An 18,234-nucleotide genomic window follows, 5' to 3' on the forward strand; every position below is an offset into this window, starting at 1 on the left:
TGCATAGCGCGTAAGGTGATCGATAGCGACGATTACCCAGCGATTTCCAGCCGGTGTAATCGGAAGAGGTCCATACAGGTCGATACCAACACGGTCAAACGGTCGGGCAGGACAAGGTAAGGGTTGTAGTGGAGCATGAGAACTTGGAGTAGGATTCTTCCGGCGATGGCAAGCGAGACAGGAACGTACGTAGCGACGAACGAAGCGATACATTCCACGCCAGTAGTAGCGGTGGGACAGGTGGGTGTAGGTTTTTAACACTCCAGCATGGGCGCATTGTGGGTCGGCGTGAAAGGAGGCGCATATGTCTGAGCGGAGACGACTGGAAATGACTAGGAGCCATTGACGTCCTTCGGAGACATAATTCCGTCTGTATAACAAACCATCCCTGATAACTAAGTGCTGTATTTGACGGCGCATACCTCTAGGGATATTTTGCGAGGGAGTTCGACTCAACAAAATGATAAGTGAAGTGATCCAAGGATCTTTTTGTTGCTCCTGTAGCATGTCGCTGACACTAAGTGCAGATACGTCGGGGGTAGGCGAAGACGGCGACTTGTCACTACATCGTAGAGGTGATCGGGACAAAGCGTCTGCGTCGGAATGTTTTCGGCCAGATCGGTAAACGACGTGAATGTCGTACTCTTGTAGCCGAAGCGCCCAACGGGCGAGCCGGCTGGTGGGATCTTTTAACGAGGAGAGCCACCATAATGCGTGATGATCTGTAACCACGCTGAATGGGCGCCCGTAAAGATAGGGTCGAAACTTGCCTATGGCCCATATGATGGCTAGACACTTTTTTTCGGTGACTGAATAGTTGGCTTCTGCTTTTGTGAGTGCACGGCTGGCGTAAGAGACGACGTACTCATCAAATCCAGGTTTACGCTGGACGAGCACAGCACCGAGGCTAACTCCGCAAGCATCCATGTGTATTTCCGTCGGGGCAAGAGTATCAAAATGTCGCGGTATAGGAGGTGACGTAAGAAGGTGGCGGAGTGTGGCAAATGCATCATCACAAGCTGACGACCAACTAGAAAGGTCGTTGTTGCCGCCAAGAAGGTCAGTCAAGGGCGATATGATGGAGGCGAAGTTTCGAATAAAACGACGAAAATATGAACATAAACCGAGGAAGCTGCGAAGTTCTTTTAAGGTCTTCGGTTTAGGAAATTCGGCAACGGCACGGAGTTTCGTCGGATCCGGAAGAATGCCATCTCTAGATACAACATGGCCCAAAATTAGGAGTTTTCGGCCGAAGCAGCACTTATTCAAGTTGAGCTGTAGACCGGCGGAGGTGAGGCAAGTAAGCACTGTCTCGAGCCGCTGAAGATGCGTTAAAAAGTCGCTTGAAAATATCACGACATCGTCTAAATAACACAGACATGTCTGCCATTTCAGGCCACGGAGGATGTTGTCGATCATGCGCTCGAAAGTGGCAGGCGCATTGCAGAGCCCGAATGGAATGACGTTAAATTCGTATAAGCCATCAGGGGTAACAAAGCGCGTCTTGGGGCGATCAGCCTCAGCCATGGGAACCTGCCAATAACCTGAACGCAGATCTAGTGACGAGAACTCCGCGCCTTGTAAGCAGTCAAGGGCATCGTCTATGTGGGGTAGCGGGTAAACATCTTAGCATTTGATCTTATTTAACCGGCGGCAGTCGACGCAGAATCTTATTGAGCCATCCTTTTTCTTGACTAGAACAACTGGGGATGCCCACGGGCTGTTAGAGGGCTCATTAACACCTCGCTTCAACATGTCGTCAACTTGTTCCGTGATTATGTGACGCTCAGATGCCGATACCCGATACGGACGCTGACGTAAAGGAGCGTGAAGGCCAGTGTTGATTTCGTGAGATACTGTGGAAGCACGGCCCAAAGTCAGTTGCTGGTGGTCGAAGCTGGCACGGAAGCGCTCGAGGAGGGCGATGATGTCGGTGCGCTGCTTGGCCGTGAGGTTGGTGTCGATGCAGCGCGAAATTGCGTCGGTGAATGATGGGGAAGAGGATGACGCGCAGCAATCAACAGTGTCAATAGGTAGCGTAGTCGAGTGGTCAGGAACTACATGTGCACTCGAGTTATCAATGTCATCGGCAAAGCCCAAGCACTCTCCGTACAGTAACTTGGAAGGTGAGGGAAACGGGTTTGAAACATAAATTGCGCTTGATGCCTCGTGAACATTTACAACGGCGAAAGGAATCAGGAAGCACTTGCGGCGAACAGTGGTTTCAGAAGGCGTAAAAAGAACAGTTGAGCCACTAGAGACGTCACAGCAAAGCGGAACTAGGGCGGATGAGAACGGGGGTATCGAAGTGTCAGCGGCAACGAAAACTTTTGCAGGTGGAAGGAACGAGTCGAGTGAAGCAGCGTCGCATAACGGCGCGAATTCCACTTCGGCGCGAGCACAGTCGATGACGGCATGATGAGTGCAGAGAAAGTCCCAGCCCAATATAATGACATGGGAACACTGCGGGAGCACTACAAACTCGACGACATGAATATTGTCAGCAATAGCGAAATTTGCTGTGCATGCAGCAAAAGGGCGAATTCGTTTCTCGCTTGCAGTGCTCGAAACGAAGTCGTGAAGAAGCGTTGTGACTTTTTTTAGTCGACGGCAAAGTTTTTCAGTCATTACAGACACTGCGGCGCCAGTATCGAGCAATGCAAAAACAGGTATACCTTCAACGGAGACAGCAACGACGTTGGACGGCAAAAAACAAGGTCTTGTGGAGTTCGAAATATCCGCAGTTCTTGCCCCCGGAACTGCGGCTCCTAGTTTTCCTCAGGGACAGGGCGAGGTCGACGTAGCATAGGGGAAAGGGAACGGCGTTGAGGTGAAGGCGACCGGTGTCTGTTGAAGTTCCGGCGAGGTGAAAATGTGTCCATGGTCGCAGTCTCGCCAGATACAGCAGGCTCTGGTCGTTGTGGGAAAGCACAATTGTTGGGCCTGACGTCGTCACGCAGGAAAAACTCACGCCGTCGACAAAATGGTGCCACATGTCCCGCAATTCCGCAGGCGAAGCGTATGGGGTGGTTGTCTTGAGTGCGCCAAGGGTTGTGGAAGCGCGGAGGTGGTGGTCGGGAGAAAGGACGGGCAGCCTGGTACATAGGCTCAGTCGTTACGACAAAGGGGCGCGTGGACGTAGGCGTTCGTGACAAAGAAGCGTGGCCGTTCGCGACAAGTGGACGTCGGGTTCCGTTCAGTGCTTCGGCATATCTCATTGGAGCAGCCACAGGTGGTGCGTGAGCTGTCGGTAGCGCCTCGGACACTTGCTCCTGCACTACTCGCTGTATTGATGGCGATAAAGTAGATGGGGCACCTTCGGAGGTATAAGGCACGAGAGACAACTGGCGTGTGACCTCTTCTCGTACAAATTGCTTGATCTCGAGAAGCAAAGTGTTGTGGTCTATAGTAGTGCCAGGCGACGTTAAAGCGGAGATTGTTGCACATCGTTGGCACGACGAGTGGTGTCATACTGTTTCCAGAGCTCATAATAGCTCTGAAAAAGTTGGATGACTTCCGCTACCGTTTGCGGGCTTTTGGCGACAAGCATCTTAAATGCGTCGTCAGTCACGCCTTTCAAGATGTGTTTGATCTTCTCGGCTTCTGTCATGGCCGTGTTGACACGCCGGCAAAGGTCGACCATAACTGGTGTAATTCTCACCATTCTGCTGAGCCCTAGTACGCAAGCGCTGTTCGGCCCATAGTTTGCGAAGCGCTGAACGGCCAAACAAGTCCGCGAACGCCGTCCGGAAAGCCGACCAGATGGGGAGGTCTCTCTCGTGATTGCGGTACCACAGACTGGCTACGTCAGTCAAATAAAATTGGACGACAGTAAGCTTGTGCGCATCGTCCCACTTGTTGTGCTTGCTCACCCGGTCGTATTCGTCGAGCCAGTCTTCCGCGTCTTTGTCATCGGTTCCACTGAAGGTAGGCGGATCGCGTTGCCGAAAGGAGCCGAGACAGACAGGAGCTGCAGTAGTTGGAGCCGAGGCGGCCGCCTGCTGATCGTCTTTGCTGGACATCGTAGTGGAGGCAACGTACGGTTTCGCAATTCCAGGATTAGGCGTTACCCAGCACTCTCCACCAATTATAATGGGGCGTTTTAGAGTGGCACTCTTTTATGAAACAGGAGAGCGGTCACGACACGTCAAGTGGTAATGGCGTAACCAGTCTGAGAACCCAGCCAACCAAACGTCGTCTTCTTCACTGACTGAGTCATACCCCCTGCCTTTCTGAGTAGCACTCATCTTCTTCACTACAATATATATATATATATATATATATATATATATATATATATATATATATATATATATATATATATATATATGAGCACCAACAAACTGTGCCTTTAATTCTGATGAAGGCCAGACTATGGCTGAAACGTTGAAATAAACCCCGTTGTGAGTGCTCCCAGAGGATCTACTTGACTACTTGCAACGTTACGGCCACTCAACCACCATGCATTACGTTATTTGAAAGTCACAGGTTCGGTTCCTCCCCACGGCGAGTTATCTTCTCATCCACTTTTGTTCATTCTCCTTTACAATACAATTTGGTCTAATAAATTCTCTTATACTTTCTTTGCTTATTTGTCCGTTAGATCTCCTTGATATTTTGTATTTTGTATACCAAGAAAAAACGAGCACTTAAGTATGCACATCCTTCCCTCATATATATTGTAATATGATTGGGAGAGGATAGGAGAAAGTTATGCATTTATAGTGAGCATATTTGCCGCGCATTCGCTATTTTTTACCGAATGCCTTCTTCATGCCGAATGCTTTGATGCATCTATATGCCTTCTGCGTCGACAAAGTGACAGTAAATAAATCCGTAAATGAAGTGACAGTGTGTGTTGCAGCATGCTCACGGCCAATATTCTAGCTACCACTGCGATATAACTTTCATAGTGGCACTCTTGGTAATGATGAACAGTTTTAGTACAGAGATAGTAGCCGTGAAAGTAGTACAATTATTCCCTACAACAATATCGCATAATCACGAATAATTTCACAAGCGTCAGTATTTGAGCGTAAACTACACCTTTAAATTTTAAACAATTTCTCTGCGGTCAGTTTCAGGTTGCATACCCCAACGTGCTCCTTTTCTGGGCATTTTTCATACTCTTTTGCAAATACTCTTTGAACTGCTATTGTCGCTTCTGGCTTATCTGCAAAAGAAAAAAGTATGTATCTTCAGGAAGCATAGCAGTGACACAAACGTCTCAAGGAAAAAAGTACAAATAAAGGTTTAATAGCAGATGCTTGTGTTGAAAATTTTGTACGCATGTCTCCTGCAGATTAGGTGACTCAAGCAGATAGGCCCATTAAACTAATGTAGACATTCAGCTTGCTTTCACTCTAAAACTGTGGATGTTCATAGAGAGAATTTCAAACAGCATAATTCCGGTTCAAACAAAGAGTTTAAACGTAAGAAAATGACTCTTCATCAGGGAGTTCAGTAATCGTATATTTAAAGAAATTTTTCTTACGAATATTTAGATCTATTACAGTTGACAGTACATTTCAAGTCGTAAATAATAAGTAGAAAGAAATGCTTACCCAGTAGGTAATATTCTACACATTCCCCATTCCTACATACTCCAGCTACTCCTTCTCGCTTGTCATTGCTGTTCACGTTCTGCAAACACGACGCAAGGCTTAATAACTGACACAAACAAAGATGCCTGTATGTTAAAACAAACTCTCTCAATGGGTTAAAAATCCAGTACGCCAGTTTTCTGAATATTGCTCATGATGTGTTCCATGCGCTATACAAACTACGCGGAACTTTATACATAATCAGGGTAAGTTTACTCAGCGTGTTATAATTCTTCTGATGTCAAACACATAGGAGCCTGCAAGCGTAGCAGCTTCAGCTGTTCTGCCGCACTTATATGCCTGCCCGGTGCACCAATATACGCTGTCATATAGCTAAGCAAAATGTGTAGGTGCATCTGACTAGTCCATTTTCTGCGTAGCAAAGCGAGCTGTGTAGCTGTTTATGGCGGTTGTACTGCCGACAGCTTACACACATTGGCCATTGCAGTAAATTCCAGTGTTATTATCTGTGAATTGCGTCATCATAAGAGTCATTTATTCATCATCATCAGCAGCAGCAGCAGCAGAAGCAACAGCGTGACTACACCCACTGCTGGGCAAAGGCATCTTCCATGATTCTTCGAAGAACCCTGTCTTGCGCTTTCTGCTGTCATGTTATACGTGCTAACTTTTTAATTTCATCGGCCCACCTAATGTTAGTGATACTCAACTTGTTTCGGCGGTACAAATAAGTTTAAAATGAGGATAAAATTCTGGTATGCAGTACAATGCTGCATAGCCGATATGCCAAGCAAGTTATGGCCGGTATAAATGGCTTTGCTGGTAATATGTATTCATAAATTTAGTTTCCGTGAAGAATATCAATTATCTCACGCAAGCCAAACCAAAGAAGCAGAGGAGCAAGAGCACAGTCGATGTGAATATGTTCACCAGATTGTGAGCCTTGGCCGTAACGTGCAATAATCTTGTGTTTCACAGTGACGAAGGGCTCTTCCTGCGGATCTCGCTGCCGCCAAGTTGCACTCCACACCAGATGCGTGGCCAAATATTAGTGTGTATTGCTGCGTAGTAATACTGCAGATATACCGGTAATCGTTTGCTTTTTATTCTAAAAACATTAAATAATTGCCTAGAGTTTGTTTTTGGAGTCCATGTATTTATAGTCGCGCTACCTTCCTACCAGGGTAGATTTCAAACCTGAACGCTCTGCTGGTCACCCTTCTTGCCTTTCTTCCCGCTTTTTACACGAAATTGTTTCAGCCTGGGTTCCCCACGGCTCCACTGACGTATTTATGTCATGAATATAATGCTGTAAAATGTATAGAAAATTAAAAAAAACAAAATTTAGTAGAAAACATTTTGTAGTGGGGTGTCCAACCAGCGACCTCTAGGTTCACTGCACGCGACGCAACCAATAGGTCACAGAGCGGAGGTTGCTCAGATGGTTAAAGATGAGTTATTCACCTGCGTCATGCAGCGTTGGCGGCCCTCAGAGCACAGCAAATTAGGTGCGTTTTTGTCATCAGTAGCGAGATGGCACGAGGGGCGTGCGTCGGGCACGCGCGCTCTAAAGTTCGTCATCCCGCGCCAGCCCGTGCGTTACTTAGCGTGTGCGCCTCCTCGTGGCTCGGTCAAAGTGCGTATATCTCTGGTGTAGTCACGCACCCGTGCGCGCACTTATGGCGTATTTCTGATAGTTCTTTATGCTAGTCCTGCGTTTACTTGTGTGTTCATTTTGTGCATATTTCTGTTTTACCAGTGTGATGTAAGTGTTGAAACGGCTGCTTGGGCGAGTTGCTTGATGATTAAGATAAACTTACTAGATAAAAAAAAGACGGAACATTTAGGAAGAACACCGCTGTGTGCGTGTTGTCCTTTTCAAATGTAACGTCTTGTTTTTTTGCTGTGGTAAATATAAATGCTGAGGTGGAAAATTTGCTTATCGCCACTCACTCGTCCTGTGAATGCTCATTTCATGCATGCTTCCTTCTCCATGTGCGCACTGCAAATTTTCAACTGCTTACATTTCTTCGCGTGACATTGTAACTTGTTTCTCTGGCAATCATTCCTTTTGTCCTTGAGGTAAAACAATGCACAATAAACGCTCAACTACATCTGGAGGTACACTTCACTTTTGTGCTATACCAATTTTTGAAAGGATAAGCAGCTTTTTTCTCTATATATATATTTTTTACACTAAGAATGGCCTTCCCTTTTTTGGTAGTGTGTTTAAATCTAACCGACAGTAGCTGCGTGGTTATTGGTGGCATTTTTACTAATAAAATCTAATTTCGAAGCAATTACTTCTGGACAAACTTTGCTTACAATGCATGTTGTCTCATCTGGGTATGCTCCCACTCTTCTCGTGCCATCACGACAAGGAAATTGGCAACCACGGGCGTACCCTTTCTGAAGAAAAAAAACACGCATCAGGCATTATGTGTATATGGTGCCGTCCATCCACATCCCTAGAGCTTTTAAACGTATTGCACTATGCAGGCAACCATAGATACCCACTAGTGCGAGCTTGATGCTTATTAAGTGAAGGCTTGTTGACAATTCCGATTCGCCGATTAAAATGTTGGTGAGCATTGCTAGTTCGTGGCTTGAACCCGCCTTTGAAAATGCCGCAGCAGATAGGCAACGTCACCACAGCATCAGGTAAATGGGCTACTTTGCAGAAAAAAACTTTATATTCCGGCAAGGATAATAAGTTGCAGTTTTAGAGCTTCTTTGAGCTGATCTCGTGAGCAGTACACCCTTCGGCAGCTCCACGTTGAAGGTATCCCTGTATCTTATCAGAATCAAAATTGCTTGATGCTTCTATGAAAGCCGGTAGTGTAGCGAATACCACATTGTAGTCATCTTATCAGTATTGTAACCACTATCACACAAAAAAACAAAAAAGAGAAATCAGAAAAAAGTATCGAAGATTGACTTTTGTTAAATTGTGGTTCGCTCCCGTAAAAACCAAGTATTCTACCACAGAACCGTGCCGGTGTCTTTCTGGTTTTCTTATATGGTATTTATTACGCACGGATAACCAATCAGACAAACAGACATACAACTTTACTGGGTCTTGATAAACGCTACTCGTTTAGAGCAACGTAGCGGGCCACTCACACGTGGGTACTTGAAGGTGCAGCTTCACCACCGCATTGTGGGCTCTCTGAGTAGCTCGTAGTCAGTTGTAGTAACTCTGAACTTTGCAGGGCAGAGTATCGAGCTTCTTCTGTGAGCCGACTCGGGTGCCGTAACGAGGGTAACCGCCGTAGCACAGGTTTGAAATTACTTGCCTTACCACAATCAAAATACGCTGACTCAAAAATACGGTGCAAGGATACTTAAGGTGAGCGAATGACGCGAAGCGAGTGCTTGGCGGAGAGGGACTGATTATGGTTTCGTTTTGCGGCGTGTCAATAGATGGCTCGCCGGGCTGGGGGCCGTCACTGGCTGCTGGCAAATTACGCAAAGCACATCCTGCACGTGAGCTACGGTTTCAAAATCTGAGAAAACCGGGTAGTCGTGCGATATCAACCACGCGACATGCATAGAGCAGCGCCGCGAAAGAGGATGATAAGGGAGGAGATTGACGACGCGGCGAGATTGTTGTGGCGATGGTAATTGAGCACCGATACTTTCTTACATCCCCAGGCTTTCCTACACCGAAAAGGGGGGGGGGGGATATGGGGCAAAGTTTGTAGCGCCGTTTTCCGAGTTCCTAGCGAAGCAGAATATTGGTCAGCGGATGGTCCCGGCGTTTGCTCACCTAAAGTATTCTTGCACCGTGCTCGAAAGCCTCAGAGCACATCATGTGAAGGAAAGATAGACTTGGGTAAAGCTGGTCCGGAACGTTTTAAAAGGAATAGCTTAAAGTCTAGACAACTGGCTGTATGGAGGAGGAAATAATATTTACGTATATACATTGCGTACGAAATACATAGGTATCCAGTAATTATCTGGAGTCATGCCAGTGCTGTAATATACGTTGCAAAAAAAAAGCCTACACGGGCGTTATGCATGGATCAAACCGCATCAACATGAGTGATATAGCCTGTTAGAAGAGTTAATTAACGACCAGGCGTGACAGAATGACAATCCTTAAAACAGGCAACAAGCAATTTGAATTGCGTAGCAATTTGTCCATTGAACACTTCCAACCTATTGCGAAGAGATCAGCCTGAAATTTTCATCACGTTGAAGCACCGCATAAAAAAGTGCGCACAATTCTTTGCAATGGCGTGGCGGCTACCTCATCTCACCGATGAATGACGAATAATAACGTGGGTGCTTCCCAACTTGAGAGATAAATTATTTGTGGTGTGGCGCGTACCTGATGAGCGTACTTGTAGTAGTAGTTCCTTGAGAGTTTCCAACTTTTTCTAAAAATTCCACACTTCCAATTTTTGGTATGGCTGGGCCACGTTTTCTACACAGGCCTGGTAATTTTTTGTGGTCTTTGTCTTAAGTATGCGCAACCAACAAGTCCAGTTAGGTACTTCATTTTCCACATGTAAAGTATAGCAGAGCCCAACTTTAGTCACTCACACAATTCACTACAAGTGCAAGGGGGTTTAATAGCGACGCCAGGTTGTAGGCAGGCAGCCGGTACAGACACAAATGATCGAGCAGCCCAGCGCGCCTACAGCTCGTGCACACGCTCGCACTTCGCAATCAGAGATGGTCCCACTAGGCAGTGCCTTGCGAATTCCCCACTACAATACCCCTGTGACGAAGACGGGCCATCCTGGCAACTCAAGGTGACGAGAGAACAGGAGGGTCGTAGCAGGGCTTGAGGTGACTGACGTAGACCGTCTCACGACTAACGCGGCACTTGTCCGTGGACGGCTTGAGTGGTTCAATCACATAGGTGACAGAAGAAAGGTGCTGTATGACATGGTAAGGGTCAGTATACTTCGGTGCAAACTTGAGAGTCAGTCCAGGAGAGTGGAAGGGCAGTCGGAGCCACACGAGAGAACCGACGGGGAAAGTGTCCTGAACAAGATCACGGTCGTGGCGATCTTTTTGGAGGGCTTGATTATCGGCTGTGAAGGACGTGCAAGCTGACGACGCTCTTCGGCATGTTCAGCCATTTCAGGAACTGGGCTGAACTCGGAGGCATCAAGATTGTATGGCAGAATTGTGTCGAGTGTGCTGCATGGGTCACGACCATATAAAAGAAAAAATGGAGAAAAGCCTGTTGTTGATTGAATCACCGTATTGTAGGCGTACGTCACGAAAGGAAGAACAACGTCCCAATTGGAGTGGTCGGAATCAATATACATAGCGAGCATGTCTTTCAGGGTTCTACTGAAACGTTCCGTTAGGCCGTTCGTTTGAGGGTGGTAGGCTGTTGATGTACGGTGTACTATACGGCATGAATGTAAGAGCTGCTGCAGAACTTCGGACAAAAATACGCGGCCCCTGTCACTTAGGAGCTCCCGTGGTGCACCATGACGAAGAACAAACCGATGCAAGATGAAGGTTGCGACGTCGCGAGCACCAGCCTAGAAGGTAGCGCTGCCATTTCAGTGTACCTCGCCAGATGGTCGGCACCCACAATCACCCGTCGATTACCACCAACAAAGCATGGTAGTAGGCCGTATAGGTCAATCCCAACATGGTGAAATGGGCTTGCACGACATGGCAAAGGCTACAGTTGACCGGGTGAATGAGGAAATGTCTTGCGCTGCTGACACACAAAACATGAGCGAATATGTTTGTGTACAAACGTGTACATACCCCACCAGTGGTAACGTTGGCGGATCCGTCCATACGTTTTTAGCCCACCGGCGTGTGCGTGTTGTGGTTCAACATGAAAATATTCGCAGATATCAGACCGCATATGGCTGGGTATGACTAGCAGCCATTTACGACCCACCACATGATAGTTGTGAAGGTATAGTAGGCCATCCCGTATGGCGAAATGCGTTGCTTGGCGGCGAATAACAAGCAGCCAGCCGGAAGTTGATGCGTCAGAATGCATATTCAAGAGCGAGACAATCCAAGGGTCCTTCCGCTGTTCTGATGGCATGTATGTGACGCTGACGACAAAGAGGGGAAGGTAAAGGGCTGATATTTTTGTATCATCTGATTTCACGGGTGATCGTGAAAGCGCATCTGCGTCAGAGTGCTTTCGCCCCGATCGGTAGACGATGCGTATGTCTAATTCCTGGAGGCGTAGTGCCCAACGTCCGAGGCGACCAGACGGATCTTTCAGTGAAGCCAACCAACAGAGTGCGTTATGGTCAGTTACGAAATCAAAAGTTTGGACGTAAAATAAGGGCGAAACGTGTTTAACGCCCACACAATCGCCAGGCACGCTGTTTTCGTAACAGAATAGTTGGCTTCTGCCTTAGTGAGGGCGCGGCTGGCATAGGCGACCACATACTCCGTAAAACCTGGTTTGCGTTGCGCGAGTACTGCACCAAGACCGACGTCGCTTGCATCCGTGTGTACTTTGGTCGGCGCAGTAGGGTCGTATTGACGCAGTACGGCTGGTGAGGTAATGAGTTGGCGCAGTGTTGCGAAGGATTCCTCACCGGCTGCTGTCCAATTCGAAAGATCTGCAGGGCCAGCAAAAAGTTTGGTGAGCGTAGCGATTACGGAAGCAAAGTTCCTGACAAGCTGACGCAAATAGGAGCGTAGGTCCACAAAGCTCCGTAGTTCTTTATTTGTAGTCGGCTTAGGAAATTCGGCAACAGCACGAAGCTTGTCAGGTTCGGGAAGGATGCCGGCTTTCGAGACGACATGACCAAGTATGGTGAGTTGTTTAGCCGCGAAGTTACAATTCTTCAGGTTAAGCTGAAGCCTGGCGTTTGTAAGGCACTGTAGAATCTTGCGCAAAAGAGTGAGATGCGAAGTGAAATCGGATGAAAAGACCACAACGTCATCAAGATAGCACAAGCATATGTTCCACTTGAGACCACGTAAAATGCTGTTCATCATTCGCTAGAATGTGGCGGGCGCATTGCAGAGTCCGAATGGCATTACGGTAAATTCATAGAGACCATCCGGTGTGACGAACACTGTTTTTGGACGATCAGACTCAGCCATTAAAATTTGCCAATAACCTGAGCGAAGGTCAAGCGAGGAAAATAATTCTGCACCTTGTAGACAATCGAGAGCCTCGTCTATGCGGGGAAGAGGGTAAACATCTTTCCTCGAAATGTTGTTTAGGCGCCTGTAGTCTACGCAGAACCGGATTGAACTATCCTTTTTTTTCACGAGTACAACTGGTGAAGACCAAGGACTACTAGAAGGCTTGATGACTCCAAGCTGTAGCATGTCTACTTGCTCTGTAGTTACGTGACGCTCCGCCGGGGATACACAATAGGGGCGCTGGCGAAAAAGAGTACTCTTCCCTGTGTCAATTGTGTGCACAACGATGTCCGTTCTTCCTAGCACCACTTGAGGAAAGTCAAACAAACGCCTGAATTCGTGCAACAGGGTAACAAGCTGCTCTCGTTGATCCGGGGCGACATGGCTGTCAATAGAACGATGAAATGCATCGGATGACATGCTATTCGAGGAAAAGTGAAGAACCAACGCGTTCAGCTACATATTCGGCTTGGTGTCGAAGAAATCGGCAGGCACGATAGTACCTTCATCGATAAGCGTAATGTGACCGAGCGTCTTGCTGCGGTGCAAACTGAGGGGGCTTGAGTTGGGATTGGAAATAAATATTCCGGTGTTGTCTTGACAAAGCGCAAGAACGGCGAATGGCAGCGATGTGTGGTGGCGGCTACCGAAGATGTCAGATAGCGTGAATAGGACGGTAGCGTCAGAAAGTAAAGCGCAGCAGGCAGGGACAAACTGGGCGCTGAAAGGAGGAAGGTTTATGTTCGTCGCTACGACAAGGCTAGCCACACTAGATATGGCCGCATCAACAGAAGGTGCATCACGAAACGGTAACAGCTTCACTTCGGCCTTAGCGCAGTCCATGATGGCATGACGACGTGATAAGAAATCCCATCCTAGGATGACATCGTGGGAACGTGAAGCCAACACGTGAAATTCAATGATGTACAACACGTCTCCAATAACCACTTTTGCTGTACATGCCGTGACGGGCTCAATTAGTTGGGCGCTCGCAGTGCTAAGAGAAACCACGGGAGAAAGCATCGTCACTTTATGAAGAGAGCGACAGAGCGTTTGACTAATCACAGATATCGCGGCACCAGTATTGATGAGTGCAAGTGTTCGTACATCTTTCCGCGATTACATCGATAAGATTGGCGGGAGACAGGCGAGGACTTCAACGATTAGACAATGACGCAGTTCGTGCCTCCGGAGCTGCGGCAGTAAGTTTTTCGTCTCAATGGAGGTGGATCGTCGACGCATAGGCGATCCATAACGAGGACTTGTTGAAGGGGAAGGCGAGCGGGAAGTAGAACGTCGAAAAGTGGAGGTTCGGGTGCCGGAAGCAGCTTGCACATCACGTTGGTGAACTTGAGGTGGCACGTGAGGCGTGTGGTATGGAGGCCGAAACGAGTAGTCAGGGTATCTTGGTGCATTAACTGCGAAGCGCCGATACATAGACGCGCAACGTGACCCTGAATTCCGCAAAAGTAACATATGTGCCGGTTGTCAGCAGTGCGCCAAGAATTTTCGGCATGCTGCTGTTTAGCTAGAAACGGCGCGGTGGAAGGTGGCACAGGTTGTGGCATATACAATGGCAGACGAGGCGGAGGCATTGCCGCGACGGCCGCATAAGTCATTGGCGCGGCAACAGGTGTTGGTGGAGAGGCAGATGTAGGCAAGGGCAACGCCTTGGAGACCTGCTTCTGAATAGCCTGTCTTGTTGTCGGCGTTAGGTGGTTCGTTGGTGCTTCGGTGGTCGGCAGATACGAGAGACACGAAAGCTGTCGTGCGGCCTCTTCGCGTACATATTCTTTTATCTGCTCCTGCAGGGAGCTGTCCCCACCGACGGCCAGGGAAGCGAGAGAGTCGTCTGCTGTCGTCGACCTCCGAACTGATGCACGTTGTTAGCGAATTTCTTCCTAGCTCTGGCACAATGTCACAAGTTAAGATACGGTACTTGGGCCCTTTGCCAGCAACATTTGAAGGGAATCATCGTCTATTCCTTTCAAAATGTGCCTGATCTTGTCTTGTTCGGTCATCTCAGGGTTAAAGCGCCAGCATAAATTGATAACATCTTCAATATAGCTAGTGAAGTTTTCGCCCTGCATTTGTGCTCGTCCGCGTAGGCGCTGTTAAGCAGGCAGCTTGCGCACTGCGGGGTGATAAACACAGCTGCAAGGGTGGTCTTGAAAGCGGCTCAAGTGGTGAATTCAGTATTGTGGTTTGTGAGCCATAGGCTGGCGACGTCTTTGAGATAAAAAGGGACATACTTCAATTTTGAGGGGTCGTCCCGCTTGTTGGCGGCGTTCACCTTTTCAAACAGCTGCAACCAGTCTCCCACATCTTGGTCCTCGGTACCGCTGAAGTAACAGGGATGCCGTTGGCGCAGGGTGGTAGGTACGATCACCTGTTGAGATTGGACCGTGCTTTGAAGGGTGTTGCCTTGCTCGGTCGTCTGATAAGGCATTGCTGACGCAGTGGGCAGCTTCCGGCTTCGAAGTTCCAGGTTTGCGTACCCAGCACACTTCCACCACTTTGCAAGGGACTTTAATAGCGACGCCAGGTATTAGGCAAGCAGCCGGTACAGACACAAATGCTCGAGCAGCCTAGCGTCTACAGCTCGCGCACACGCTCGCGCTTCGCACTCAGACATTGTCCCCCTAGTCAGTGCCTTGCGAATTCCCCACTCCACAAGGCTTTTGACAGCTACGTCAAAGATCTGTGTCATTTTTTAGGCATCCACCCGACCAAAAAATCAGAGAATAAACGATCACGACTCCAGTACATGGGATCACCAGCCCCTCGTCCACTCACTTGCTGATCACTCCTAATGACCTGCCTCTGAAAAGATGCATTCATCGTCTTCACTTTCACGTTTGACGTTAGCGCGAATAAGAGGCCACAATCTCGTTAGCTAATAGCATATACAGGTCAAGGTGTATCATAATGTTTGCGTATTATTTAGGCTGTGGCAGTGTTTGGAAAATACAGAACCCTCCCAGCAACTTCTTCTTGCGGCCCCAGTGGCTGTATGCAATAGTACAGGGCATTATACCGTCCTCTCAAGTTCTGTATTTATAAGGTTAGGCAGTATATCGAAGAAATATTTGTTAGCTACGTAATTTATGTGACTTTTCATAATCTTTGCTTCATTAGCGCAAAAAAACTTGTTCTTCTGTCTTGCCTTTTTTATTCCACTTTTCCTAACAAGATCGATATGTAGTAGAGTTCAAAAGTACCACTCAAGACAGCACAGTGTATGCCAGGTACTTCAAATTCACTGAAGAATAGCGCACTGTCAGGAGCCTCTGCAAAGTTCGTTCTTGCTGACGTATTTTGCTTTACTCATAGTAGTTGGTGGAATTGAAGGATTTTGTATGTATGCATATTCAAGTAAGTTGATGAGTTGCTTTTTTTAACCTATCCTGTCCTTTAACAGCCCGCTACGTGTTTATTTTTCAACTACAACACTTATCTCAATAAATCAACTGTTATCACGTAAGAGTAGAGCTGTGTCAGACTAAAACTTTTGGTTACTCTTTACATAAATCTTTCACAACAAAATACCACTTTCCTGTGAGAGTTGTTCAGTTCTCTATAATTTTTTTTCAGGTGGCTGTTGCTAATATTGCATAACGAAAACCTTTTTCACTTAATGAACTCTTTGCATGTAATATGGCTGCATTAGGATATTGTTTTCATAATGCATGTAACGTTATCGCATTCTATATGTTATAGGTTCTCACGTTATCTATGGTTGTTAACTCTAACGTTCTAAAAAAAGGGGGGCAGCGACCTAAATCACGATCGTTTTGTTCCTTTTCTTCACCTTTCTCTCAAGCAGACTAAATCTGCTCTCGGCTGTTTTGTTCCTCCACTAAAAACGAATGGCGTTGTAAATGACCGGTGGTGCTATATTATCATTTTCCGATGGTCTAGGCTAATACTTTCTTTGTAGAAAATTTTAGCACTTTACATTACACACAAGTTTAGCGCTAGGACCCCCACATTCTTCCCGCACGCAAAACGCATTGTCTAGAGCTATTGCGGGAATATTTGTGTTTTCTCGCCAAACATTCTCAACACCATTTCGTTGTGCTTTTGCTTTGCTGAACACATCTTGACTTACTTGAAGTCAATATTCTGGGATATGCCAAGTTTCTATCCACTTGCAAATCAGGAATTTCCCTCAGGCCACCTACTGAGGACTGCAGCCCAGACAATTCGTACGAAGTGTGGTGTGGTGCGACATATTTACTTGCAGAAATTTTTCTCTCCTGTGAATTCTGCGTGCATAGTTATTTATTGCTTTATTGCTCGAATAACCTTCCCTGCCAGTGAATTTGCCGATGGGTGATATGGAGCTGTGAACCCTAGAGTAATGCTTCTCTTTTTTTCCCACTTTGCAATAATCTGACTCTTGAACTTGAATCTATGACTCGATACAACCCCCTTACATCCTTTAGGCATGTCTCTGCACAATAAGATGTGAGAGTATCAGCCCTTTTTCCTTTCTTCGCAGCAGGTAGGAGTTCTGGAATATTCTCAAATGCGCTCTAAAAGCAACTACGTTTTGTACACTACTTCACTTTTTGTGTTCACTCTAGAGCAATCAGCGTGATCCGTATCCTAAGAAAAATATCCGTGAGGTAGAAAAACCACACTGTCTATCTTTTGCTTAAAATTTGCTTTGTTCAGTGGACATTGTTGAATATAGATTACTTATTTCGGTAAGATATTTCTTCATGGCTAGCCGCTCGAATCTCATTTTGATCATGTGGTATTATCGCCAGAAGCCGTCGCCTCACCCATTCTGTGCCATTACGATAAAGGTCAAAAGGACATTTATCTGGTACATGATTTTTTTTGACTGGACACATCAGCTTTTATTTGCATGCCCGTGTTTTCATCCTCTTTTTTTACACCTACTAAGAATGACAAGTCTAGGAAATGAGTCAGCGTCTGACAAATCCTGTCCGCTTCAAAATGAAACTGCTTAATAAATTGCTTAAACGTCAAAATGAAACTGCTTAATTTAACTTGTTCATCGAGTGGACCCGGTCTTTTTGTTGATAACCATGCTGTAAATTAAAGCTTGAATATCGTGCCTTTTGTGCATGATGGAAAATGTCTAATAGTTCACACAGCAGACAAAGCTTCATTTTCAGAGATTCTGTATGTTCGGTACAACCTATTAATATTATAAGCATAATATCTAACTCCTTGTTTTCCTCTCTCACTTCCACTTGTGCTTCTTCCTTTGTACAGTGGAGCACCTGCGCAGTATATTGACACACCAGTTGTACATTCAAGTGGAGCGATGAGCTGTGGTATTGCAAAGATGGAGTCTGATCACACGGTGGTTACCAAATCTTTTTTTTTTCTCAAAAGCATCATATCAAAATGCCAGCATGCAAAGTGCCATGCGGCGCTAAGAAAATTCTCATTGTGTGCGAATTGTGTGGCTTCAACTGCCGCACACGGATAGGCACCGTGGCTCCTACGAAAGAGGCCGTGTGCCAGGTCCTTGCTTTATGTGTTACCACAGCTTCCATATGAGTCTGATAAACAATACATTTCTATTCGC

The 18,234-nt window shown here is 46.7% G+C and overlaps 1 protein-coding gene across 3 annotated transcripts in view; it reads right to left on the reverse strand.

Annotated features, from left to right (window-relative positions):
• The window catches only part of LOC142768985 (uncharacterized), an 81,309-nt gene that overhangs the window by 7,007 nt on the left and 56,068 nt on the right, over positions 1 to 18,234 (reverse strand). For 2 of the 3 annotated variants that reach the window (XM_075871671.1, XM_075871672.1), the window contains exons 6-8: positions 7,890 to 7,973; positions 5,565 to 5,643; positions 5,094 to 5,173 (exon numbers count right to left, since the gene is read on the reverse strand). In XM_075871671.1, the coding sequence (XP_075727786.1) occupies positions 5,094 to 5,173; positions 5,565 to 5,643; positions 7,890 to 7,973 (243 nt within the window). The remainder of the gene's footprint in view (positions 1 to 5,093; positions 5,174 to 5,564; positions 5,644 to 7,889; positions 7,974 to 18,234) is intronic. The other variant, XM_075871673.1, reaches the window with a different exon arrangement.

This window comes from Rhipicephalus microplus, chromosome 8, assembly GCF_043290135.1.
Source record: "Rhipicephalus microplus isolate Deutch F79 chromosome 8, USDA_Rmic, whole genome shotgun sequence".
In the NCBI taxonomy this organism is placed as follows: Eukaryota; Metazoa; Arthropoda; class Arachnida; order Ixodida; family Ixodidae; genus Rhipicephalus; species Rhipicephalus microplus.